The sequence below is a fragment of the Geotrypetes seraphini genome, chromosome 6 (genome assembly GCF_902459505.1).
Source record: "Geotrypetes seraphini chromosome 6, aGeoSer1.1, whole genome shotgun sequence".
Taxonomy (NCBI): Eukaryota; Metazoa; Chordata; class Amphibia; order Gymnophiona; family Dermophiidae; genus Geotrypetes; species Geotrypetes seraphini.
This window is the reverse complement of record NC_047089.1, coordinates 228,840,918-228,868,052: the sequence shown is the minus strand read 5'-3', so window position 1 is coordinate 228,868,052 and position 27,135 is coordinate 228,840,918. Positions and strand designations below refer to the sequence as shown.

Genomic DNA, 27,135 nt, shown 5'->3' with positions numbered 1-27,135 from the left:
ACTCCATCTCAACGCTTGGAGTATCTCGGAGTTCTGTTCGATACCGGTCTGGGGAGGATTTTCTCAAAGCTCATTCCACTCGGGGTCAAGCAGCTTCCTTGTAGTTGCAGTTACAAAGGATGCCTTCAAAATCTGTTAAAGCTGCTGAGGAGAGTATGGCGCAGTGGTTGAAGTTACAGCCTGAGCACCCTGGGGTTGTGGGTTCAAACCCCGTGCTGCTCCTTGTGACCCTGGGCAAGTCACTTAATCCTCCATAGCCCCAGGTACGTTAGATAGATTGTGAACCCACCGGGACAGATAGGGAAATGCTTGAGTACCTAATTGTTAAACCGCTTAGATAACCTTGATAGGCGGTATATAAAAACCTAATAAACTTGAGTGTCTGGATGTCTGCTACCACGGTTTGGCTCTGTGGGTCTCACCATTGTAATAGTATTGTATAAATTTCTCATTTTGTAATAAAACTGAGGTCTGTTTTATTTCACAACTATTTATTACTGTACTTGTGTTGAGTAAGAGAAGATGTTGTTCTAGCAGTTGTTCTAGTTTTGATTATTGAATGAGATTACCCAAGAGTTGTGTTCTGCTGTGTTTTAAAATTTAAGCCTCAGTCTGTAGTATTGTGTATTTCCCCCAACACCACAGTCAAGACTTATATCTTCCCAATAAAAGCAAACATTTTTAAAAACTTTAATACAGATTTTTTAAAAAATAAATATTCACAAGGATGAAAAGTACCCACATGCGTTTTCTGTACATGGATGTTGCTAGCTTTTCAAAGCATGATCCACTTTATAAAATTACACAGGAAAATTGTGTTTGTTTAAATTTTCTCTTTGGAGCATACAAATTTTATAGCAGATACTTTAGTATTCAGAATTATAAACCTCAACCTCACACACTTCTTCAGGCAATTTACCTGCAGATTGGGTGGGTGGTTTTTGTAACAGGCCATTTCTGCAGGAAAAAATAGCTTTAACTGTGGAAATGCCTTGAAAATGACCCACCCTTTGACTAGGTAAGCATTATTTTGTATTTCCTATTAATAATCTTGCAAAAATGGAAGTCTGTTGGTTTACATCTACACAAATCAATGCATTTTCATTGTAAAAAATAGGTCCTCAGACAGATTGGAGTTGTGTAAAACATGCATAAGGCATTGAAAATACACAAACTGGTTCAATCCAAATTTTTATCAGCATGAAGCATTAGGCAGTCTCTCTTTTCATAAGAATTGAAGGCTATAAGACTCCAATGAATGAACATAAGAATTGCCATCTTCGGATCAGACCCTGGGTCCATCAAGTCCGGTGATACGCACACGCGGAAGCCCCGCCAGGTGTACCCTGGCCTAGTTTTAGTCCCCAAATCACCGTATGCTTCTCAAGGGAGATGTGCATCTAATTTACCCTTACCCGTATCACTCTATGCCACTCTTAAGGAGATGCGCATCTAGTTTACTCTTAAATCCTAGAACGGTGGATTCTGCAATTACTTCCTCTGGGAGAGCATTTGATTTGATTTCTGATATTTATTATCAAAGTTTGCATAAATGACTAAGGGCCTGTTTTATAAAACCGCACTAGCGGCTGCCGCACAGCAACAGCCCCGAAGCCCTTTAAATCTCTATGGGCTTCGGGGCCGTTACCGCGCAGCAGCCACTAGTGCGGCTTTGTAAAACAGGCCCTAAATGTTTTGTAGACATCGTTCATCTGCATTTCCTGAAGAGGATACTGCCATGAAAATACATTTTTTTCTTTGGAAAGATGCCAATAGTAGTTTTTATGAAGCAATATGTTCCTAGACACAAACACCCTTTTCTCCTTTGGGAGTTACTTGATCTTCATTCACCTAATTAAAAAAATAAAAACAGTTCTAACAAATGACTGATAGCTGGCTTTGTGCTTCAGCTTGGTTTCGGTTCTTGGTACAGTACGTGAACAGTCAGGGAGGACACCATGAAGGAACCACCTTCATAAAATAGATTCTTCCTAGGCTGCCTTGAGGCCAGTTGGTCAGCACGTTTGTACACTTTCTGTTGCTTTATTAATAAACTGCTTACTGAACCAAGACTGCTGCCAATAGATAAGAAAATAAACTTTCAAAAAGCCAGCTCTGGATTGTTCTTGAGCGCTCCTTATCTTAAAAGGCAGAATTGGAGCACCAAGGGGAGAAATGTGTAAAATGCACTTGTACTTTGTAACAGGAGGTATATTCTATTAAACTAAGCTTTGTCTTCTTGTGGGGTTTTTTTGTCAGGTGATATTCCTTGATGATTGTGTGTCTTCGTTCATTCAAATTAGAGGTTCAGTGCCATTGTTTTGGGAGCAACCAGGCTTACAAGTAAGTTGTAGCTAATCAAATAATATTATTTTTATATAGCACATTCAATCCTCAAGCGTACCACTTGCATGCTTTCAGATTGCAAGTGTTATTAAATTACAATCTCTAGCAGAAGTGCTTAGGATGCTGCTTTGTGGAATAGACCTGGTCATTTCAACTCTGCAGTGTGGCAGCAGTTGGAGTGGGGAGAGAAGAAGTAGAAATACTGACAATAATGGTAGAGGGAGAAGAGGAATGGGCATATGAGTTAGGTTTGAGCACTTTTTGCCCAAAACATTTGCAGACAGAAAACGCTAATATGCATTTGATTATCTCTCATTCATTTTCTCTTCCTTCCTCTGACCAGACCTTGTTAACTGAGTAGCAGCTGTCTCAGCAGTGTCTGCTCCACAAAATGATGGGAAATACAGTCATACCTCGGTTTACAAGTAATGTGGTGTGCAAGAGTTTTGCAAGCAAAAATTTTGACTCGCAAGACGAGCACTGTCCCGATAAATGAGCGCGTACGCATGTGTCGTGTAAGCATGCACAATGTCGATGAGCGCTCTGCCATGCTCATCAACGTTGTGCATGCTTACACATGACGCACGCATACATGATTATTTAGCGGGACGGCACTCAGCTACATGGGCTCTCCAAAGTGGTGTGGAAAGGGAGGCTGGCGGACGGCAGAGGCATCGCCCTGAAGCGCTTCCAGTGGGAGGGCAGTGACATTCGATTATACGGGGACCCTGAAGGTTGCCAGCGCCTGGCCACCTACAAACTGCTGAAGGGGCTGCGGCACCCAGACATCATCCAGGCAGGTACCCACCCCTGGGCCACCCCTCACCACTTCCTCCCAGTTCCTTATAGCACCCCTTTTGGGTTGAGGAACAAATTGTCTGCATTTCTATTATTTTCTATGGGGAAATTTGCTTTGATATATGAGTGCTTTGGATTACGAGCATGCTTCTGGAACGAATTATGCTCGTAAACCAAGGTACCACTGTACAGATTTGCTTTTCAGGGCATTCAGTGTTATCAAGCCCAGAATCTAAAAATTGATTAATTTTGCATTTACAAGCTATCAGTATATACCAGTGGTCTCAAACTCAAACCCTTTGCAGGGCCACATTTTGGGTTTCTAGGTACTTGGAAGGCCTCAGAAAAAATAGTTAATGTCTTATTAAAGAAATTACAATTTTGCATGACATAAAACTCTTTATAGTTTATAAATCTTTCCTTTTGGCTAAGTCTTAATAATAATATTGTAATTTATAGCTAAAGAGACATATGATCAAGAACCTGCTTTATTTTACATTTGTGATTATGATAAACATACCGAGGGCCTCAAAATAGTACCTGGCGGGCCGCGTGTTAGAGACCACTGGTATATACCATAGTTTTAATAATATGCTGTGAGGATGCTATTTCTTTTTTTTTTATACAGTATGTGATAGTGATGGGTCTTTACTGGGAATAGCAGGTTGTGCTATAAATTCCGATCCTAGTTGCCATATTTTTACTCCAACACAATCTAATCAGTATTTGGCTCCAGTTTGGTTTCCATGGGAATGAGCAAGCGCCTCCTGTACTGAAAACAAGAACGCTGTCACTGTGCATCTGGACCACCTTGGTTTTGCACGCAGAGTAACTCATATAAAGATATGAAAAGCTTTTGCATTTATAAAATATTTTAAGGAGCCAAAAGTAAAACAACAACAAAGCCCCCCCCAAAACCACTGTCTCTTTCATCTTTAATTAAAACTGTATACTTTTAAGTAATAAAGCATTATAAATTTTACAAAGGTATTATTTTTAAGCTTCTTCTTCTAGTTACACTGACATAATGGGTGTAACCATACTTGGAACAGTGTCACAGATTAACTCACATAGAATTATGTGGAGAGAGACAAGATCCTCAAATACCAAGAAATGCAGTCAGAGATAAGAAAATGTGGCAAAAAGATACAAAATTATTTCTCATCATATTGTGTGGCAAAGGTTTGATTAAAACAAATTTCCAAACAAACTTGGATAAATTGTCTATATGTGTTTTGTGGCAGGGACGCTTAGTTGGTCATGTGGTAACCCGCCAGGGTACCCTGCCATAATGAACATGGTTGTGGCCTCTGCAGTGTCACAGTGGCTCCCACACCCACTGCGACACTCTGGCTGTGCTACTAGCTGCTGTGCCCAAAAATCAACAGTCAAACTCTTGTCAGGAAAAACAAAATTCTATTTAATAAAGTTTCACAGTTCATGTCAGATGGCAAAACAATGGTTTGAAAAAAAAACAAACAAACCCCAAACCCCAGAATAACCCAATTCTTTATTTTTTTGAATTCACCCAGTTCTGGTTAGAGCTTAATTTTAGCAAACTGGCCCCAACCCTGGACACAGTTACCAGGACTTAGGCATAGCAGTAGTTCCACTTTAGGACCTTCCCACAAAGAAAGGCATAACCAAAATGTGAGCGTTCCTTTTTTCTTTCTTTCTTAAAAAGGTCAGGTAATTGTCCTTTCCCTTTAGCTTGCACACTTCAAACTCAGAAGAAAAACAAAACAGTTTCTTTTCACAACTGCTTTAAACTCTTAGGTTTGGCTTTTGCTGCAGCTGGTAACCAACCTCAATTACCAGACAGCCTTAATGGGAAGAGCAAAAATCCCTTCAGTTGGATTCCTCCTGCCCAATATGTAAAGCACCTAATTATGCAAACAGTAATTCTGTATTCCCTTATTAACAGATTGTAGTACAAAATCTATCCCAGAGAAAGGAAAATGGTAAAACCAGAGGGCATAATTTCAGGTTGAGGGGTGGTAGACAGTGTTCCCGCTAAGCTGCGCTGGGGTGCGCTGACGCACAAAATATTACCTCGCAGCGCACAAGTTTCTCGTCACAGCGCACACAGTGTAGAGCACAGTTCTTCAACCGCCGGTCCGCAAACAAAATCTTGCCGGTCCGCGAAGGATTCGGTCCCCGCCGCAACGAAAGGCCGGCGTCAGCTGACTTGCAACTTCCTGTTGCAGTCGCTATGCCGGGACTCCTGCCTTCGCCGGGACTCCTGCCTTCCACCGCGTTTGCCTCCTGCCTTGTCTCCGCACCTCCAGACCAGCAGCGGCAGCTGTGTATGCTTTTAACTTCGGCACAGAGCTGCCCCTAATCAATAGTTTAGCGCGGTTTCATAAGGCAGCCTTGGGGCCTTTGCTAGGCCGGCCCACATCGCATCATCGAAGCGGGCCGGCTATCAAAGGCCCCGAGGCTGCCTCATGAAACCGCGCTAAACTATTGATTAGGGGCAGCTCTGTGCTGAAGTTAAAAGCATACAGAGCTGCCGCTGCTGGTCTGAACTCTTGGGCCGCTGAAGGAGGGCAAAAAGCAGCTGTCCTGGAGGTTTCCCTTCCTCTCGCCTTTACAGGTTCCTTTTTTCCACCTTTTTTTTTTTCCTTCAAACGGCAACGGGCCCCAGCATCGACATCAATCAAGTAAGTTCCACTGTCAATCAAGCGGTTCTGCTCGGCCAAAGCTTCCCCTGTGACATGAGCCACCCTCAGGGGAAAGAAAGTGACCCACAAAGGTGAGGGGAAGGGGGGCAGATGATGGAAGTTGGGGGGGGGGGAGAGAGAGAGAGAGAGAAGGGGCAGATGATGGAATGGAGGAGATGAGAGAGAGAGAGAAGGGGACAGATGATGGAAGTGAGAAGAAGGGAGAGAGAGCAGAAGGCAGATGGATGTCAGTTGAGAAGGGAGAGCAGATGCTGAATGGAAGTGGGGAAAGAACACATACTGGATGGAAGGAGGAGATAAATAAAGGGGGAAGAAAATAGTAAGATAATGGAGGGGTGAGGGAAAGGGGTGACAAGCTGTGTGTAGACACAGTGAAAAGAGGGAAACGGGACTAAATAGTAAGAAAGAATTTAATTTAGATGGAGGCAGAAAATAGAGAAGGAAGACCAGAGAAGAAAAGGGAAGAGAGAGCAGAGAATGATCAGATCTGAGTGGAGGAAATGAGAAGAGAGATATGCTAAAAACCACAGGGGGGAGGGAAGGATAGAGATGCCAGACCATGAGGGGAACAGAAGGAAGATGATGGATGCTAGACCAAATTGGGGGGCGGGGGGGGGGCAGGAGGAGAGATGGCAGGGAAAGACAGACAGTGAATGGAAGGGGCAGATGCTGGACTGAAGAGACAGAGAAGGTTATCATGCTGCTGTACCGGGCCATGGTACGCCCTCACCTGGAGTACTGCGTCCAGCACTGGTACTTTAAGAAGGACACGGTACTACTCGAAAGGATCCAGAGAAGAGCAACTAAAATGGTTAAGGGGCTGGAGGAGTTGCCGTACAGCAAAAGATTAGAGAAACTGGGCCTCTTCTCCCTTGAGCAGAGGAGATTGAGAGGGGACATGATAGAAACATTCAAGGTACTGAAGGGAATAGACTTAGTAGCTAAGGCAGGGAGAACGAGAGGGCACTCTCTAAAGTTGAAAGGGGATAGATTCCATACAAACGTAAGGAAGTTCTGTGGTAGAAAGCAACATATTTATTTGGCTCATAACTTGCTGGCGCCCGATATTTTTAGCTCACAGTGAAAAAAGTTTGCTCACAACACCCGCCCGCTTAGAGGGAACACTGGTGGTAGATTCAAGAATAATGTTTTTTTTTTCCCAATTCTTTTATTATTTTCAAAACTTACAGTTAGTGTAACATTAAATACATTTTATACATCAATGACACACTTAATATACCATTAATATCCATTTTAGAATTAGTCCCCCCCCTATACATTCAAACCCCGTGCTGCTCCTTGTGACCCTGGGCAAGTCACTCAGTCCTCCATAGCCTCAGGTACGTTAGATAGATTGTGAGCCCACCGGGACAGGTAGGGAAACATTGTTAAACCGCTTAGATAATCTTGATAGGCGGTATATAAAAACCTAATAAACTTGAAAACCTAATAATGACCATCACATAAAACTTCTATCATGAACCCCAATATATCTAATAATAATAAGAGTAATGTTAGGAAATTCTTCTTTATGGAGAGGTGGTTGATGTGTGGAATGCGCTCCCAAGGGAAGTGGTGGAGAAGAAAACGGTGACAGAGTTCAAACTAGCAGGGAATGAATACAGAGGAGCTCTAATCGGAAAATAATGGGTATACATTGAAGGAACTAAGGCCAGTACTGGGCAGGATTGCATGGCCTGTGTCCCGTATGTGGACTATTCAGTTGAGGACGGGCTAGGGAGGGTTTCGATGGCTGGGATGGTTAAGATGGGCTGGAGTGAGCTTTGATGGAGACTCCAATAAATGGAACCTAAACACACTACTGGGCAGGGCTCTGGGTTTCTGGCTCAGAAATATCTAAGAAAAAGCACCATTTAAACTAAATTAATTTATAGAGCATGTATGGTTGGGCAGACTGGATGGACCACTCGGGTCTTTATCTGCCGTCATTTACTATGTTACTATGTAGTAATCCACCTAGTAATCCACTTTTATCACAGTGTCTCTAATGTCTTGGAGCAGTGCAATAAGGAAAAACCATGGTTCTTCTTCAGGCAACACGTTTGTTCCCCAAGGTTTCAGTTCACAGTCTTAAGTGCTCCGCCCCAGCAATTCTGGCAAAAGCATACAAAAAGAAACAACTATCCTTTATGCAACATAAAAAACCCAAACACTGCTGCACAAACTTGAAGTCCAAACAGTCTAACCTGTGATAGGCTGTGGTCACAGGTTCATGCTCATTTCCTCCTCAAGTTCTAGATAGAAATAATTTTCCCACTGCATGGCTAGGTCCGAGCAGTCAACTTCAGTCAGGGTTTCTTCTTCTGAGATCATCTCCCAGTCACTCAGAGTGGTGCTGGCTTTCCTCAAGCTCCTTTCCATTCCTCTCCACCTCACCTGGGAAACTTCCTAGAATAAAGGGCTTTCCATTACCTTGTCCCACCCCCTTAGCAGCCTCAAGCAAATTCTTAATGGCTTTCACTCCTTAATCTGGGTTCTAAACTGGTGCTTCTTAAAGGCACCGTAATAAACCTCTGGGTTGTAGGAAGTTTTGTCTTTCTCCTCTTAGACCTACACTCGGTGGAGGGACTAGGAGCTTTTCAGACACCCGACTCATGATCATCGCTGCGCAGGGTTCCTGACATAGTTTACATCTTACAAACTTCAAAGAGAAACTCTCTTTTGCACGATGTAAGTTTTATGGCAAGCATTCTCAGTAAATTTGAAAGACTAAGGGCCTGTTTTACAAAGCCGCGCAGTAACGGCCCCAAAGCCCATAGAGATTTAAAGGGCTTCGGGGCTGTTGCTGCGCGGCAGCTGCTAGCTCGGCTTTGTTAAACAAGCCCTAAGATTATACTTCATAAGCTCTGGCTTAGGAGTGAGGTTCATTCCTGTCATAGTATGAGCAAAACTAACCCATTTGGAGATTGCCCTGAGAAGATTATAATGTTTTCTAAAATCCTTATAAGTTTTATAAACTGCTTAAATGGAGCAATAATGCCACATGAGATTCTTAACCAGCACAAGCATTAAATGAAGTTCTTTATTGCATTTAGTATCTGACCTGTTTACATTGATTACCATTATTACCTTAGAGGCGGATACCAGAGTGTTCTTTGCATAACAGAAAAGTAGATGACTTAATTAGATTATCTTTGTGGATTTTCAGCCCTGCTATCTAGTCAATTAGGACCACCAAGTATATGATCCTAAACTTAACCGGATAAATTATCCATTTAAGTTAGCATAGCTGTTTAAGTAGACAGTTATCCTGTGATCCTCCAAAATTTATGCTGCTAACTCTGAAATTAACTGTATAAATCCAGTTTTTGTAAGCTTTTGTTGGTTGAACCCAAATTGCAAATATCATAAAACATAGATACTTTTTCATTTCCAACCAGGATGTTCTCCTAACACTGCCCTCATCCCTTGCGAGAACTGCTTCATATTGAGATTGCAATGCACAAGTGTATAAGGACTCATTACAAAGAATTATTCCATCCCACATTTCCCACTAAATCTGGTTATCCCCATGCCACTATTAGTCTAAACACTAGGTTGTCTCTTTTAACCTCCATCGTTACCCATATGAGCAAGTTTCCGTAGATGATAGGTGTCGATGTTTCTCAAATATTGCTAGTGTCCCACATCTGTTATCTGTAAGCCTAGCCAACCAGTGTACTACTACTACTACTACTTATCACTTAAAGGCAAATGCAGCACTGTACATTTTGACATTTATAGATAGTCTCTGCTCAGAAGAGCTTATAATCTAACTTGGACGGACAGACAATGACATATAGTGTACCTCATTTATTCTCCAAAACACCCATTGTACAGGCAGTGTAGCCAACTGCCTCAAGTTAGAGGTTTATGCCATCCTAGTTATCACCAATATGTTTTTAGAATAAGCATTTTCTGACTAGCCTTAATGTCATCTGGAAAAAGGGATATAGATAACTTTTGTAGCTCTAATGGAGGATCTATATTGACTATTTCCTTAATTGGGCCTATTTCCAAAAGTTTGCCATCTCCAGGCATTTCCACCAGATATGCATGAAATCTCCCTTGCACCCAAACGCATTGGATAGTTAATTTCAAGAAGAGCCATTTGGTCTCAACCCAACGCCTGGAGTACCTGGGTGTCTGTTTCAACACAGCAGTGGGTTGTGTCTTTCTTCTAGAGCCATGCATACAGAAACTCATGGAACAGATATTAGACCTCTTGAAGAAGCCAGATCCTACTGCGTGGCTTTACTTTCACGTTCTGGGGTCATTGGCAGTGACCATAGAGGTGGTGCTTTGGGCAAAGGCTCATAATGCATCCCCTCCAAGACTCTTCTGTCCCGTTGGTCCCCTCAAACAGACTCACTTCAGCAGCTAGTTCCATGGAAGGCGAAGGTGCAAAACAACTAGAGGTGGTGGCTTCTTCCAGTTTAACCTCTTGAAGGGCTGGATAATATTGACAACTGATGCCAGCCTCTATGGATGGGCGTTCATTGCAGTGGGCATCCTGTTTAGGGCTGTTGGTCTTTTTCGCAGAGAAAATGGTCAATAAATCACCTGGAGCTTCGAGCAATTCATCTGGCTCTGCAGATGATGGTGTCATTCCTGGAAGGCAAGACAAGTCTGAGTTTTTTAGGATGAGACAGCAGTTGCTTATCTCAATCAGCAAGGAGTCACAAGAAGTGCTCCATTGAACCTAAAGGCTCTGCTTTTGATGGGTGGAAGGTCACCTGCTGGATCAGAGAATGGTCAAGATAACTATCTCAGCCAGAAGACATTTGATCCAAGGGAATGATCGCTGTCTCCACATGCATTTGACTGCATCTTTTAGCAGTGGGTGCACCCTCTGATGGATCTGATGGCATCAGCAGTAAACAAAAAAGGTGGATCACTTTTGCAGCCGAAGATTCAAGCCCTGAAGTGCAGGGTTAGACATGTTACTTGAACCATGGCTGGAGAAAGGACTCTTGTATGTGTCCTCCCCCTCCTTTATCCCATGATATGTTGAGTCATTCGCTGGATTTGAATCATCCCAGTTTGGTAGTTCTTTTGGTGCCAGATTAAGCCTGCAGGCTGTATTACACAGACTTGGTTCATCTGCAGAAGGACAGCATTCTTCTCTTACCGGTCCACATGGATCTTCTGTCTCAAGGTCCAGTTTCTATAGAGGATCTGGAACACTGTACGCAGCCCTAGTAAGGAAAGGTTATTTGGAGATGGTCATCGCTACTCTTCTTAGAACAAAGAAACCTTTTGACAGTTGCAACCTAAGCTAAGGCCTGGAAGATGTTTCAGCACTGGTATGCCAAGGATGATGTAGAGCCATTAAAAGCTCTTATATCTGTGGTCCTAGCATTTTTGCAAGCAGGACTTGAGAAGGGTCTGGTGGTTGGTTCTATGAAAGTACAAGTAGCAGGTCTTTCATGGTCAGAGCTCGAGGAGAGAAAGTTTCTCTGACCTTTCTCTCTGATGTGACAAGGTTCTTAAAAGGGGACTTTCAGTTGCATCAACCAGTGAAGCTACCCTTTCCCTCCAGGAATCTTAATCTGGTCCTTCAAGGACTCATTAAGGCTCTGTAGAAGCTTGTGCAGGAGGCTTCCCCTTTGGACCTTACAGTCAAGACAGTGTTCTTGGTGGTGATTTCTTCGGCATGATGGGTCTCAGAACTACAGGCACTCTCATGCAGGGAGACATTCTTCAAAATCACAGAAGCAGGGATTTTTTGCACACAGTTCCATCCTTTTTGTCAAAGTTGGTTTTGGCTTTCCACATCAATCAAGAAGTCTACCTGTATTTCACCTAAGGGGGTCAAAGAAAAAGAACAAAGAATTGAAACTACTGGACATCCATAGAATTCTTCTTCATTATTTGAAGGTGACAGTGACATTTCGGGTCTCAGATCACCTCTTTATGCTCACCAGCCAGGCCAAGAGAGGCAAGACAGCGTCTAAGTCTTCTATATCTAGATAGATTAAACTGGCAATTTCCTCGGCATATATTGGCTGTGGCAAACAGCCACCAATCTTTATGAGAGCGCATTCCACCAGAAGCATGGCTTCGTCAAGGGCAGAGACTCGGGTAGGGCAACTGCATGGTCCACTCATCACACTTTACCAAGTTTTACAGTGTGGATGAGACAGCCAAGAAGGACGCCACTTTTGGGTCCTCCATGTTGAAGGCAGGCTCAGTTGTCCAACCCTAGATTCAGGGGACTGCTTTTGCATGTCCCTAGCTTTCAGGACTTCTAGGCACATTGCACTACAAAGAAAGATTAGATTCCTCAATAATTTTCTTTCTTGTAAATGTGTCTAGTAGTTCTGATTCTGAAGCCCCACCCTGTTGTTCAGTTTCACCTGATTTCTGCCTTTGTCTCAGTCATAGTGTAAGTTTGGGACTGGAGAAACATTCTACCAGTCATCTAAAATGAGTTCCAAAAACAACACCTTTTTATCCTAGGACAAGCAGGCAGCATATTCTTACATGTGGGTGATGTGATCCACAGAGCCTGTTACAGACAGTACTGTCACTTTAACCTTTTATAAAGTTTTGAGATGCCCATACTGCATATGCACCAGTGCCTTCCCACCAAACATCAGCTCGCAGGACCATCGGTTCTCAGTTTCCTGCAGAGCTGAGAAGCTGTATTTTTTTTTTTTTGAAGTTCTATAAATAATTAAATTTAAAAAAGAAGTATATGGCCCACTCAGTCTTTGATGCTTTTGACATCACCTCTCGAGCATCAGCATTGTCCATCGCTAAGAGGAGACGAGCTTAGCTCAGGGTTTCTGACCTAGATGCCAATATCCAAGATGCTTAGGAGATGAGCTCTTTGGGGAAAAGATAGAGGAGACGAGCTTAGCTCAGGGTTTCTGACCTAGATGCCAATATCCAAGAGTGCTTAGGAGATGAGCTCTTTGGGGAAAAGATAGAGGAGTCCATGTCTAATCTTTCTGCTGCAAAATCATCCAAGCCTCAAACAACTAAGCTCTTTTACAACCCGAAGCGCTCCTCCTATTCATTCCGACATTGCTATGTCCCATCATCTGCGTCCTCCAGGGCTCTTCCTCAGAGATGTTCTAGGCAACAAAAAAATCTCAATTGCAGACTCAGCAAAAATCTCACAGTCTCTTTGACTGCCTTCTCTAGAACTTAGCCAGCCCATTCTCTTCCTATTGGATGCCATCTCACTTACTTCCATCAACATTAGTCCCTCATAACAACAGACCAATCGGTCCTAAAAATGGTGACACAAGGTTATGCACTTTGATTACACAAAACATCTCCAAATTATCCTCCAAAAGAGTCTGTTTTTAGTTCCAGTCAGACCTCACTACTTCAACCATTCTCAGCCCTCCTCCAGCCCAAGGCCATCGAGCAGGTTCCTCTTTAGGAGAAGGGCCAAAGGTTCTACGCCAAAGTATTTCCTCATACCAAAAAAGACAGCAGATCTCCATCCAATCTTGGACCGCCATGCTCTCAACAAATACTTGATGAAGGAGAAGTTTTGCATGGTCTCTCTGGGTACCCTATTACCACTGTTAGAGAAGAACACCTGGCTATGCTTTCTAGATCTCAAAGAAGCATACACACACATTCCCATTTTGCTACTCAACAAGAGACACTTTCGATTTCAAGTGGGAACTTGCTACTTCCAGTACACAGTGCTACCATTTGGTCTGGCTTGAGCACCCAGAGTATTCACAAAATGCTTAGTAGTAGTAGCTGCAACCCTCCACTCATGCGGCTTTCATGTATTCCGTTATCCAGATGACTGGTTGATCAAGGCCTCAGCATCTCTACAAGCTCATCAGGCTATAGAGGTAACAGTTCAATTGTTAGAACTTCTGGGATTTGCAGTCTGTTACAAGAAATCTCAACTCCAACCCACTTAAACTCTAGAATTAATTGGGGTGCTTCTGGACACAACTCAAATTCAAGCCTTTCTATTGCAGCAGAAGCTTGACAATTGAATTCATATCTGCCAAAAGGTCTCCACTCTTCAAAACATCACCACATGTCAAATGATGCGTCTTCTAGGTCACTTAGCATCTTCAGTTCATGCAATTCCATTTGCCCATCTACACCTCCGAGACCCTCAGTGGACACTCTCAGATCAAGCCATTGATCTGCTATCCTAATGTCAGTGCTTCGCCACTTACCTCAGTATTGGCTTTCACCATTCAATCTGTCCTAGGCCTCTTCTTCCATACCACACTGCATCAAAAAGATATTTACAATGGATAATTCACTTCAACATCCTTCATACTTAAGGTAGCTGGAACTTTCAAGAAAAAATTTTCCACATCAATCTCCTCGAGCTTAAGATAATCCACAATGCTCTATTTACATTCCAAGATCACCTCCTCAATCAAGTAGTGCTCATTCGAACAGACAATCAAGTTGCCATGTTCTACGTGAACAAGCAAGGAGGCATAGGGTCTTGTCCACTTTGCCAAGAAGTGATAAGAATTTGGTCCTGGACGTTTCCTCACAACATACTTCTCAAAGCAATTTATCTTGCAGGAAAACAGAATATCTTAGTAGACAAGCTGAGTAGACTTCTTCAGCCTCATGAGAGTGGTCACTCAACTCAGCTGTCCTATGTCAGATATTTAATAATTAGGGGACCTCACAAGTGGATCTCTTTGCTTCCCCCTACAATCACAAACTTCCAGTCTTCTGTCCAAGAATCTATACTCCCAATCGCTTGGAGTCTGATGCTTTTCTCCTAGACTGGACAGACAAATTCCTATATGCTTTCCCTACAATACCTCTTCTTGTAAAGACTCTGTTCAAACTACGCCAAGAACAGGCTACCATGATACTCATTGCACCTCAATAGCCAAGACGGTCATGGTTCCCTCTCCTTCAGTTCAGTGTATGGAAACCCATCATGCTGCAAATCTTTCCAACACTGCTGACACAGAACGAAAGATCTCTTCTCCATCCTGACCCATGCTTGTTAGCTCTCACAGCGTAGTATCTTTCTCCCACCGAATAGATGCTTTTACTCTCTCTGCACCTATGTCAGCCATCATTGAACAGGAGACTAACGGATGTGTAGATAATGGCCTTTTTATCAAAAAGTGCATGAAAAGCCCACAGGAGGAGCCTAAGCCTACTGGGCCTGTTCCGGTTGGCCCAGGCGCCTCAGGCCCCACCTGTGGGCGGGGTTTGAGCCAAAAGGGGACATAGACTTTTTTTAAAAAAAATTATGCTCCTCCACACTTCTACTAAGGCTAAGGGGTCCTTTTATTAAGGTGCGCATTTAGCGCGCTAAATCGGTTAGCGTACCTTAATAAAAGGACCCCTAAGTAAATAAAGAAATTTGGCCCGCGACTTAGCCAATGTGTTAGATTTTGGCCCCTTATGTGATTGAGTTTGACATTCCTGGGTTAGATCAGTGGCAACTTCAGTAGCTCATCTATGTTCCACTCCCATTGAAGACATCAGTAAAGCAGCTATTTTATCCTCAATTAATACTTTCATATCCCATTACTGTCTAGAGAATCTTTCCAGTCGGTTTGGCCAAGCATTCTGCAAAATTATTCTCTACATAAAGCCAACTTCCCTTTAACCCATTCAGTTTCAGCTAGGGCATTTTCACACATGAAAATATGCTGCCTGCTTGTCCTGGGATAAAGCACTGTTACTTACCTGTAACAGGTATTATTTGAGGACAGCAGGCAGATATTCTCACAACCGTCCCACCTCCTCTAGTTGGCTTCTTAACTGAACTGATAGTCCCACAAGCCAACGTTGGGCAGGAAGGCACCAATGCATGCATCGTACAGGCAGCCTTGAGACTTTAAAAAAAGTTTAAAGTGGCATTACACTTTTGCACTGTTTGTACCAGGCTCTGTTGATGATGTCACCAACATGAGAGAATATCTGCCTGCTGTCCTCGGATAACACCTGTTGCAGGAAAGTAGCTATGCTTTATGCCTGGTTACAGAGCATGTGAGTAGCTACAAGCTCCATAAATGTTAGTGTTGGTTGCACACAGTCTGCCTTGAGTTTTATTAACTTTGTATTTTACAATTATTACAGAGCAGAACAAAAGTGTGTTGTCAGGGAGGTTCCCATACACCTCCTTCTTATGTTTCCTATTATAGTAGTTCTTGACTGCTTTGGTACAAACTGTAGGGGCATGGGCCAACCCACTGGGAAGTAGGCAGAGTTGAAAGCTGTGTGACATCTGCAATCAACTTGTGGGTTCAAGGTCATAACCCTAGCATTCAGGACTACTAGACACATTTATAAGAGAGAAGATTATCAAGGTAAGAACCTAAACTTTCTTAAGCACACATTATTTATCATAGTGCTCATTTTGTGCTTGGACCCTGCTTTAAATAATGCATGCTGTTAATACATTGCTTTCTAGATTTTCTGTTTTGTGTGGTTCTACTGAACAGCTAGAGCTATTTGGGTAGTGGCTGAAGATCACCACTGTTGGAATATTTTTGGACCATTTCCCGCTCCCACCCATATGCTCCTAACCTAGTTTTTCTTGTTAGGATAAATCTTGGACTACATGGAATTTCTAGAGAGAAATTCTTATGCAGTTTCAGGTGCTAACCACATTAGAACCAGTGGCATAGCAAGGGTGAGCATTGCCCTTTCCCCATACCTTTTTAACTTTGGTGCAAGCAGCCACCAACTTGCTGCCTACGTTAGCTTCAGTGCTATCTCTGATGTCGCTTCATAGGTGTGGGTCCTGGAAATAACATCAGAGAAAACGCTGAAGCCGACAAGGGCAGCAAGTTGCTGGCTGCTTGCGCCAAAGTTAAAAAGTTACGGGGGAAGGGAAGAGGTGCGAGGAACAGGGGGAGGAGTGTGATGAGGGACAGAGAGGAGGAGGGGTGTCAGCGCCCCGAGGAATACGTCGCCCAGGGCGGACCGCTTCCCCCTTCCCCCCCTTACTATGCCACTGGGTTTGACTCCTTATTTCACAATATAATGTTGAATATTCTGAAAGAAATTTGGGTAATTGTTTTTCTGGTATGAATGTTGTGTTCTATCACATTCATATGAAATAAGTAAATGTTTCTTTCTTTGGGGAAGGTTGGATCCCATCGGGTTAGGATGTCGAGAGGATTTGAAGCCAATGCACCAGCATTTGACAGGTATATTTTTCTATAAACCTATTAATAGATGGTTTTCTGTTTAATTTAGAATAATTGCTAACTATATTAAAATGAATAAATCATTTACAAAGCTTTTCTTTCCTTTCCTAATAGGCATTTCTGTACCCTTAAGAGACTATATGGAAAGCAAGTTGTAGTAAATCTGCTTGGGGTAAAAGAAGGAGAGAATATGCTTAGCAAAGCCTTCCAGGTACATTAGGACAAACCTTACTGCAAATCTGCAGATGGTTAAAAATGTAAATATGAAGTAAAATGCATTATCCCAGGACAAGCAGGCAGCTATTCTCACAAGTGGGTGATGTCATCAGACAGAGCCCGATACGGACGTCTCACAAGCACGTGTTGCTTGTAGAAACTTAAAAGTTTCGAGATGCCCGCACCGCGCATGCGCCGGTGCCTTCCCGCCCGGAGAGCCGGGCGTGTCTCCTCAGTTCTTTTCTTTCCGCGGAGCTGAGAAGTTCAACTTCATCATGCGCTAGCTGAATTCAGTTAAATTTGCCTTCCTTGTCCGCGTTTTTCGCTTTCTTTTATTTTAATTGTAGTACATTTCTTTTTCAGTAAAAAAAAAAAAAGATTATTTCCTCCGGCGGGTCGAACGGGCCGGCCACGTGGCTCAGGCCTACTGGCTTCGACCTCGCGGCGGAGATTTTCCGGCCTATGTCCCGGCCAATCACCGGGTTTAAAAAGTGCAGCAAGTGCCAACGCGCGATTTCACTCACGGACCCTCACCGGCGCTGTTTGCAGTGTTTGGGCCCTGACCACATTCCGAAATCGTGCAGGCCTTGCTCTACCCTTACGGCACGCTCATTCAAGCGGCGTTGCCTACTGTGGGAGTCGATGTTCAAGATGGACGCAGCCAAGGATCCTTCAGCTTCCACTTCATCTGATACCTCCCCGGTTCGTGCGAAACTGGTATCGACCCCTCCGGAATCGAGTGTGGTGAAACCGGCATCGTTCATCCCGACACCATCCACGAGCTCGACGTCGGCGCCTGCCCCGGTCTCCTCGGTTCAGGTACCTCTTCCTTCCACAGTACCACCAGTGGTCATCAAAGTGCCGAAAGCTACCAAGCAGAAGCACTCGACCTCGAAGGAACGCGATGTCCGTGCAGGAGGACCCCCTTTCGGTGCGGATCCCTCCTTATCGGCTTCGCTACGGTCCATGCTGGAAGCCCAATTCGTTGAGCTCATGCAGACCATCGGACCCGGGCTCATCGCTGCCATACAGGGTGACCTCCCGGTACCGGTCCAAAGGGGCGGTCCGCCCCCTCCCCCTCCCCCACGCCGTTCGACCTCGACAACTGACGAGGACGAATGGGGGAGGGCGGCGATGCCCATGCGGCAAGCCTCGCTTACTGATATGCCGCCATTAGAGCCCATTACGCCTCCGCGCCAACATGGGACCAGACCTCCGATCGATAATCAAAGCCCTGGGCATAGTCAGGAAGAGTTCTTCCGCACTCCTTACCAGACTTGGGTAGCATCGCAAGAACCTGCATCGCAACCCCTGTTACGATCCACCGCTTCCAGCCCTATCCATCACTTGGGGGCCTCGGGAGACCATGCGATGCACAGACGATCCCAATCTCCGTCCCGCCACCGAGAGGGACATCGATCCAGACACTCATCCTGGCACTCTTCACGCCACTCGGAGGTGTCACTGCAGAAAAAACTGCAACGTATGGGATACCCCTCATCAGAGGTATCCCCACCGGAGGGACCGGAGTACGAGGAAACACCCGTACCCGACTCTCCTTGCCATTCCCCGATGTCCATGGACCCGGAGGCCTCTTCCTCCTCCAGCCCGTCTCACAAACTGACGCTGGCGGATCAATTGTCTTTCTCATCATTCCTCCGACAAATGGCGGATGATCTGGATGTGACTCTTGACACGGGCTCCCGATACTCCAAAGAGTATCTGGACACCATGCATTTACCTAACCCTCCAACGGAGTCGCTTCGGCTCTCTCTGCATAAATTGCTGGATCAGACCTTCATGCAGTGTTTCGAAACACCGTACTCTATACCGGCGATTCCCAGCAAACTCGATGCTCGATACCGCATCGTGCACCATAAAGGGTTCGAAGGCCCTCAACTCTCTCACCAATCCCTACTGGTCGAGTCCTCTCTTAAACGCTCTCATCCCTCTCAGGTCTACGCCTCTGTACCGCCGGGCCGAGAGGGGAGAACGATGGACAAATTTGGTAGAAAATTCTACCAAAACTCCATGATGGCGTCACGGGTGCTGAACTACAATTTCTTCTTCTCTTCCTATCTGGAGTTCTTCTTGCCGGTACTCCGCAAGTTCACTCCTTTCATAGACACCCAAGCTCGATTCGAGTTCGAGGAAGTGGTAGCCTCCCTCTCCCAGTTACGCCTCCAGCTGATGCAATCCTCCTTCGATGCATTCGAACTCTCGGCACGTGCTGCCGCAAGCGCGGTAGCCATGCGCCGCCTGGCATGGCTCCGTACAATCGATATGGATCCCAACCTCCAAGACAGACTCGCCAACGTACCATGTGCGGGAGCTGATCTGTTCGATGAGTCTATCGAAACTGTTACCAAGAAGCTGTCGGATCACGAAAAATCCTTTCAATCCATCCTGCGGCCCAAACCCAAACCTCAACAGTCTCAACCTTCCAGGCCACCCCTGATTTACCAGCGGCGTTACATGCCCCAACAAACGCCTGCTGCGAGACAACCTGCGAAGAGACAACCTCCCCAGAAGTCTCAGCAGAAACCCCAGCCACCGGCTGCACCTAAGGCTACCCAGCCCTTTTGACTCCCTTCCTGGGAGCATAACCGACACCGTTCTGCACCCCTCAGCCTCTCCCATAGGGGGCCGCCTCCATCTTTTCTACCATCGATGGGAGGCCATAACCACGGACCTATGGGTCCTTACCATCATAAGAGACGGATACTCTCTTCACTTCCATCGGGTTCCCCCGGACCATCCTCCAAGAGAGTATCCTTCAAGCTCGACACAGACCGCCCTTCTTCTTCAGGAAGTCCAAACCTTACTTCAGCTTCGGGCCGTCGAGCCGGTCCCGTCAGACCAATTGAACCGAGGGTTTTACTCCCGGTACTTCCTCGTCCCGAAGAAAACGGGCGACCTGCGACCCATTCTGGACCTTCGGGCCCTCAACAAGTTTCTGGTCAAAGAGAAGTTTCGTATGCTGACTCTGGCTTCTCTATACTCCCTCCTCGAGCAGAACGACTGGCTATGCTCCCTGGATCTCAAGGAGGCCTACACTCACATCCCCATTCACCCGGCCTCCCGAAAGTTCCTCAGATTTCGGGTGGGAAATCTGCATCTACAGTATCGAGTGCTACCATTCGGCCTCTCTTCATCCCCCAGAGTCTTCACAAAGTGCCTGGTGGTAGTGGCCGCGGCACTCCGGGACAGGGGTCTACAGGTGTTCCCATACCTCGACGACTGGCTCATCAAGGCCCCGTCAGCCCCAGAGGTCACTTCGGTGGTCTCGGCTACAACCTACCTCCTCCAGAACTTGGGCTTCGAGATCAACTTTTCCAAGTCTCACCTACAACCCACCCAGTCCCTCCCCTTCATCGGGGCAGTCCTGGACACCAGTCGACTCCGAGCATTCCTGCCTCTTCAACGCATGGAGGCTCTTCTTCATCTCTGCCAGTCGGTGTCTACTCGCCAAACTCTACCGGCGAGACAACTGATGGTGCTCCTGGGCCACATGGCCTCCACAGTACATGTGACACCCTTTGCCAGACTCCATCTCAGAATCCCCCAGTGGACCCTGGCATCACAGTGGAATCAGGCGTCCGATCCACTAACCAAACACATCGTAGTCACACCTGCTCTTCGGCAGTCTCTACTTTGGTGGATGACCTCTTCGAATCTATCCAGAGGTTTGCTGTTGCACTCTCCCCCCCATCAGAAAGTTCTCACAACCGATTCGTCGAACTATGCATGGGGGGCCCACCTGGATGGTCTCCGCACCCAAGGATTCTGGACCAGTGCGGACAGACTACATCAAATCAATCTACTGGAGCTCAGAGCCATCTTCAATGCTCTCCAAGCTTTCCAACACCTACTTCACAACATGGTGATCCTCATTCGCACAGACAATCAGGCCGCCATGTATTATATCAACAAGCAAGGAGGCACGGGCTCGGCCCTCCTTTGTCAGGAAGCTCTACGAATCTGGGACTGGGCGGTTCGCCACAACGCCTTCCTCAGAGCTGTCTACATTCAGGGGAAGAACAACGTCTTAGCAGACAACCTAAGTCGTCTTCTACAACCTCACGAATGGACTCTCCATTCCAGCCCCCTTCACCAAATCTTCACACAGTGGGGGACGCCTCAGATAGACCTCTTTGCGGCTCCCCACAACTCCAAACTGCCTCAGTTTTGCTCCAGGATCTACACTCCTCATCGCCTCGAGGCAGATGCTTTTCTACTGGACTGGGGGAAACGATTTCTATATGCGTTCCCACCATTCCCGCTGATCCAGAAGACTCTGGTCAAGCTGAAACTCGAACAGGCCACCATGATTCTAATAGCTCCTCGGTGGCCCAGACAACCTTGGTTCTCCCTTCTACTTCAACTCAGCAGCAGGGAAACTGTACCACTTCCAGTGTTTCCTTCACTACTTACTCAACATCAAGGATCACTGCTTCATCCCAACCTGTAGTCTCTCCACCTGACAGCTTGGTTCCTCTCAACGTAACCCCTCACCAATTCTCACAAGAAGTGATGGAGATCTTGGAGGCTTCCAGGAAGCCCGCTACTCGGCAATGCTACTCCCAGAAATGGACTAGATTCTCCTCATGGTGTGTTTCTAAATCAAAGGAACCTCAGCGAGCTCCCTTATCCTCCGTGCTGGACTATCTCCTACACCTATCTCAATCTGGGCTCAAGTCTACATCCATACGAGTCCACCTGAGCGCTATTGCAGCTTTCCACCAGCCTCTACAAGGGAAACCCCTCTCGGCCCATCCGGTGGTCGCCAGATTTATGAAAGGGCTCTTTCATGTTAACCCTCCTCTCAAACCACCCCCAGTAGTTTGGGATCTCAATGTAGTCCTTTCCCATCTCATGAAGCCCCCGTTCGAACCACTCAACAGGGCTCCTCTTAAGTATCTCACCTGGAAAGTGCTTTTTCTTGTAGCCCTTACGTCTGCTCGCAGAGTCAGCGAACTCCAGGCATTGATGGCGGACCCACCATTCACAGTATTTCATCATGACAAGGTGGTCCTCCGCACTCACCCGAAATTCCTGCCTAAAGTGGTCTCCGAATTTCACCTCAACCAATCCATCGTACTTCCAGTATTCTTTCCTAAGCCCCATTCTCACCACGGAGAATCGGCCCTTCACACTCTAGACTGTAAACGTGCTTTGGCTTTCTACCTGGATCGTACCAAGCCACACAGAACCACCCCCCAACTTTTTGTCTCCTTCGATCCTAATAAGTTGGGAAGACCCGTATCAAAGCGCACCATCTCTAATTGGATGGCGGCTTGTATCTCTTTCTGCTATGCCCAGGCTGGATTATCACTTCCTTGTAAGGTCACAGCCCATAAGGTCAGAGCAATGGCAGCCTCAGTAGCATTCCTCAGATCAACACCGATTGAGGAGATTTGTAAGGCTGCCACTTGGTCCTCGGTTCACACCTTCACCTCACATTATTGTCTGGATACTTTCTCCAGACGGGATGGACAGTTTGGCCAAACAGTGTTGAAAAATTTATTCTCTTAAGTCGCCAACTCCCCCTCCATCCCACTGAGGTTAGCTTGGAGGTCACCCACTAGTGAGAATACCTGCCTGCTTGTCCTGGGATAAAGCAATGTTACTTACCGTAACAGTTGTTATCCAGGGACAGCAGGCAGCTATTCTCACGTCCCACCCACCTCCCCTGGGTTGGCTTCTCAGGCTAGCTACCTGAACTGAGGAGACACGCCCGGCTCTCCGGGCGGGAAGGCACCGGCGCGGTGCGGGCATCTCAAAACTTTTAAGTTTCTACAAGCAACACGTGCTTGTGAGACGTCCGTATCGGGCTCTGTCTGATGACATCACCCACTTGTGAGAATAGCTGCCTGCTGTCCCTGGATAACAACTGTTACGGTAAGTAACATTGCTTTATAGACTAAAATAATACTATTTACTTGGAAATTTAGGTGGTACACTGTTATAAGAAATGTTTTAAATTTAGTATTTTTCTCTTTTAGAGTCATTTAAAAGCATCTGAACATGCTGCTGATGTCCTACTAGTGAATTTTGACTATCATCAGATGGTTAAAGGAGGCAAAGCAGATAAACTTCATAGCATACTCAAACCTAAAGTTCAAATATTCTTACTAGAGTCTGGATTTTTTTATTGTGACAAAAATGGAGTTCAAAGGTGAGAGAGCTTGGCTTTTATAATGTTTGTGTGGTATGAAAAATATTATAATTTAGTCTACAAACTGTTACAAAATTTGACAACACATAGGTGAAAAAATGGTGGTGATGACAAATTTCAAGTTTATTAAAATTTGATTAATCGCTTTACATAAAATTCTAAATGATTTACAGTTAAAATAGGGGAGTACAAGTAATCGTATAAGACAAGACAAAATACAAAAACTCCAATTGATTAACTGGACGAATGGGAAAAAGGGAGAACTACAATTTGTATAGGAATAAAACATAAAAGGGTGGATCAAGAGAGGAGGGGCAAAACCATAATAGAATAAAATTAAACACCCCCCCCCCCCATGTTTGGCATTGTCAAGAGAGAGTATTAATGGATGGTAGAAATGTCATTATTAGAATTCAAACGCATCTTTAAAAAGAAAACATTTAAGAGACTCCACATATGGAATGTTTATGCAGCATTTTTTTACATGTAAAGGGAGCTCTAGTTGCTATTACTTATTGGACAAAATATTGGTGGGACCATGGCCTCTGTGTCCCATCTCACTTTTCTGCTTTTGAAATCCAGAAAATCTGGTCTGTTTGTGGCCTTCCAGGATTTTGCTTGGACAAGCTTGTTCTAGAGGAGTGGTTTTTAACCCAGTCCTCAGGAACCACCTGTATAGTCAGGTTTACAGGATATCCACAATAAATATGCATTGCTTTCAGTCCATGCAAATATATCTCATACTTATTCATTATCCCAGGACAAGCTGGCAGGTATTCTCACTAGTGAGTGATGTCATCCGACAGAGCCCCGATACGGACGTCTCACAAGCATACTTGCTTGCAGAAACTCAGAAGTTTCGAGATGCCCGTACCGCGCTTGCACCAGTGCCTTCCCGCCCGATGGTCCGGGCGTGTCTCCTCAGTTCTTTTCTTTCCGTGGAGCTGAGAAGTTTACTTCAATTCTGCGCTAATTGAAAACCCGTGTTTTTTTGCCTTCTATTGCCGCGGTTTTGAGTTATTTTACTCTTTATCGTGTATTTTATTTCCTTCGGTTTCTTATTTAAAAAAAAAAAAAAAAATTTCTTCCGGTGGTTCGACCGGGTCGGCCGCATGGCTCAGGCCCCGTTCCTTCGATCTTGCGGCGGAGCTTTTTCGGCCTATGTCCCGGCCAATTACCGGTTATAAAAAGTGTAGCAAGAGCCAGCGCGCGATTTCGTTGACGGACCCGCATCGACGCTGCCTGCAGTGTCTTGGTCCAGAACATTTTCCGAAATCGTGCCGGCCTTGTTCCACTCTCACAGCACGTGCGTTTAAGCGTTGCTGTTTTTTGTTGGAGTCGATGTTCAAGATGGAAGCTGCTAAAGAACCTTCAGCTTCGACTTCAACCAGCGCTTCGCCTGCATCTGCGAAGCCCTCCACCACTCCTGCTATGCCGGGTCTCCTGAAGCCGGCTTCCTTCATTCCGGCTTCGACTCCGCCTCCTGCTCCGGTGCCTTCCTCCGTCTCCTCGGATCAGGTACCTCCGCCTCCCATTCCACCAGTGGTTCTCAAAGTGCCGAAGGCTTCCAAGCCAAAGCACTCAACCACGAAGGAACGCGAAGACCGTGCAGGAGGCCCCACTTTAGGTGCGGCTACCTCCTTGTCGGCTTCGTTACGTTCTATTATGGAGGCTCAATTCATCGAGCTTATGGCCACCGTGGGACCAAGTTGCTGGCCACGATTCAGGGTGACCAACTAGTTCCTCCTCTGGGGGGCGGGCCGCCCCCTCCTCCTCCTCCTCGCCGTTCGCTCTTGTTGCTCGGCGAGGAGGAGCGGCGCTCGGTGGCCGGTCCCTCGAGGCGGGCCTCTTTTAGTGACATGCCCCCCTTAGAACCCATTACACCTCCGGACGAGGATATTTGGAATCCTCCTTTGAGTAATCGAAGCCCTGGGCATCGCAAACAGGAAGAGTTCTTCCGCACTCCTTATCAGGCCTGGGATGCATCTCGAGAGGCGTCGAATCTCCCGCCTCTACGATCTACTGCTTCAAGTCCCATCTACTCCTTGGAGGTTTCTGGGGACCATTCGAAGCACCGCCGATCTCATTCCCCTTCCCGACAACGGGAGGGGCGTTGGTCCAGGCATTCTTCAAGGCATTCCTCTCGACACTCTACAGTTTCGCCTCAGAAGAAGCTGCCTCGTGTTGGGTATTCCTCTTCGGATGTCTCTCCTCCTCCAGGACCGGAGTTCGAGGATCCCTGTGGCTCGTTCTTGCCCTGTCGATCACAGGTCTCTATGGATCCCGAGGCCTCGACTTCGTCCAGTCCGTCCCGCCGGCCTGTGCTAGCGGACCAATTATCCTTCTCATCTTTCCTCTGGCAGATGGCGGATGACCTGGACATCACCTTGGACTCCGGTTCCCGATACTCCAAGGAATACAAGGTTCAAGGTTTATTAACATTTGATTTATCGCTAAATCTGTTTACAAAGCAATGTACAATATAAAACATAAAATATAGATATACAATATTAAAACTCTATAACATTAGTTTAAGACAGGACAAACTTGAGGTGGAGGGAAAGAAAGGGAAAAGATTACATTTGTCTTAGTTAGAAAAACAAATAGGGAAAAAAACATGCATTTGCCTCATCCTCTGGCAGAATCTCTTCGTCTTCCTCTGCATAAACTCCTCGATCAAACTTTCATGAGGTGTTTTGAAACACCGTACTCTATTCTGGCTGTTCCTGGCAAGTTGGATGCCAGGTACCGAACAGTGCATCACAAGGGATTCGAGGGCTCCCAACTCTCTCATCAATCCCTGTTGGTCGAATCTTCCCTTAAGAGGTCTCATCTGTCCCAGGTGTATGCCTCGGTGCCTCCAGGCAAAGAGGGCCGGACCATGGATAAGTTTGGGAGGCGTATATACCAGAACTCGATGATGGCTTCCCGAGTTCTCAATTATACTTTTCATTTTGCAACTTATTTGGAGTTCTTCCTGCCTGTGCTTCGGAAGTTTACGCCTTACATCGAGTCTCAGGCTTGCTTCGAATTCGAGGAGGTGGTCGCCTCGCTGTCCCAGCTGCGCCTTCAATTGATGCAATCCTCCTACGTTGCCTTCGAACTCTCGGCATGGGCTTCCGCCTGTTCTATGGCTATGCGTCGCTTGGCGTGGCTTCGGACCATTGACATGGACCCGAACCTCCAGGACAGGCTTGCCAACGTTCCTTGTGCGGGAGCAGATTTGTTTGACGAGTCCATCGAGACCGTGACGAAGAAGCTGTCGGACCATGAGAAATCTTTTCAGTCCATTCTTCGTCCCAAGCCTAAGCCGGCGCAGTCTCGCCCTTCTCGACCGCCCTTGATCTATCAGAGGCGATATGCACCCAGGCAGGCTCCTGCTGCGAGACAACCAGCGAAGAGACAGCCTCCACAAAAGGCTCAGCAAAAGCCTCAGCCTTCTACTGTCCCCAAGGCTCCTCAGCCTTTTTGACTCTCTCTTAAGGAGCATAACCAACCTCGTTCTGCCATTCCCTGTTTTTCCCATTGGGGGTCGCCTCCATCATTTTTATCATCGATGGGCGGCTATCACCACCGTCTGGGTCCTTACCATCATCAGGGAAGGGTACTCTCTTCAGTTCCATCAGGTCCCCCCGGACCACCCTCCAAGAGAGTATCCTTCCAACTTAACCCAGACTACCCTTCTTCTTCAGGAAGCTCAGGCTTTGCTCCGGCTTCGGGCCGTCCAGCCGGTCCCTATGGACCAACACAACCGGGGGTTTTACTCCCGATACTTCCTTGT

At 45.9% G+C, this 27,135-nt stretch overlaps 1 protein-coding gene across 4 annotated transcripts in view; it reads left to right on the top strand.

The window, feature by feature from the left end:
• The window catches only part of SYNJ1 (synaptojanin 1), a 266,393-nt gene that overhangs the window by 34,273 nt on the left and 204,985 nt on the right, over positions 1-27,135 (top strand). For all 4 annotated transcript variants that reach the window (XM_033947942.1, XM_033947940.1, XM_033947941.1 and 1 more), the window contains exons 6-9: positions 2,260-2,343; positions 16,899-16,960; positions 17,075-17,171; positions 23,182-23,354. In XM_033947942.1, the coding sequence (XP_033803833.1) occupies positions 2,260-2,343; positions 16,899-16,960; positions 17,075-17,171; positions 23,182-23,354 (416 nt within the window). The remainder of the gene's footprint in view (positions 1-2,259; positions 2,344-16,898; positions 16,961-17,074; positions 17,172-23,181; positions 23,355-27,135) is intronic.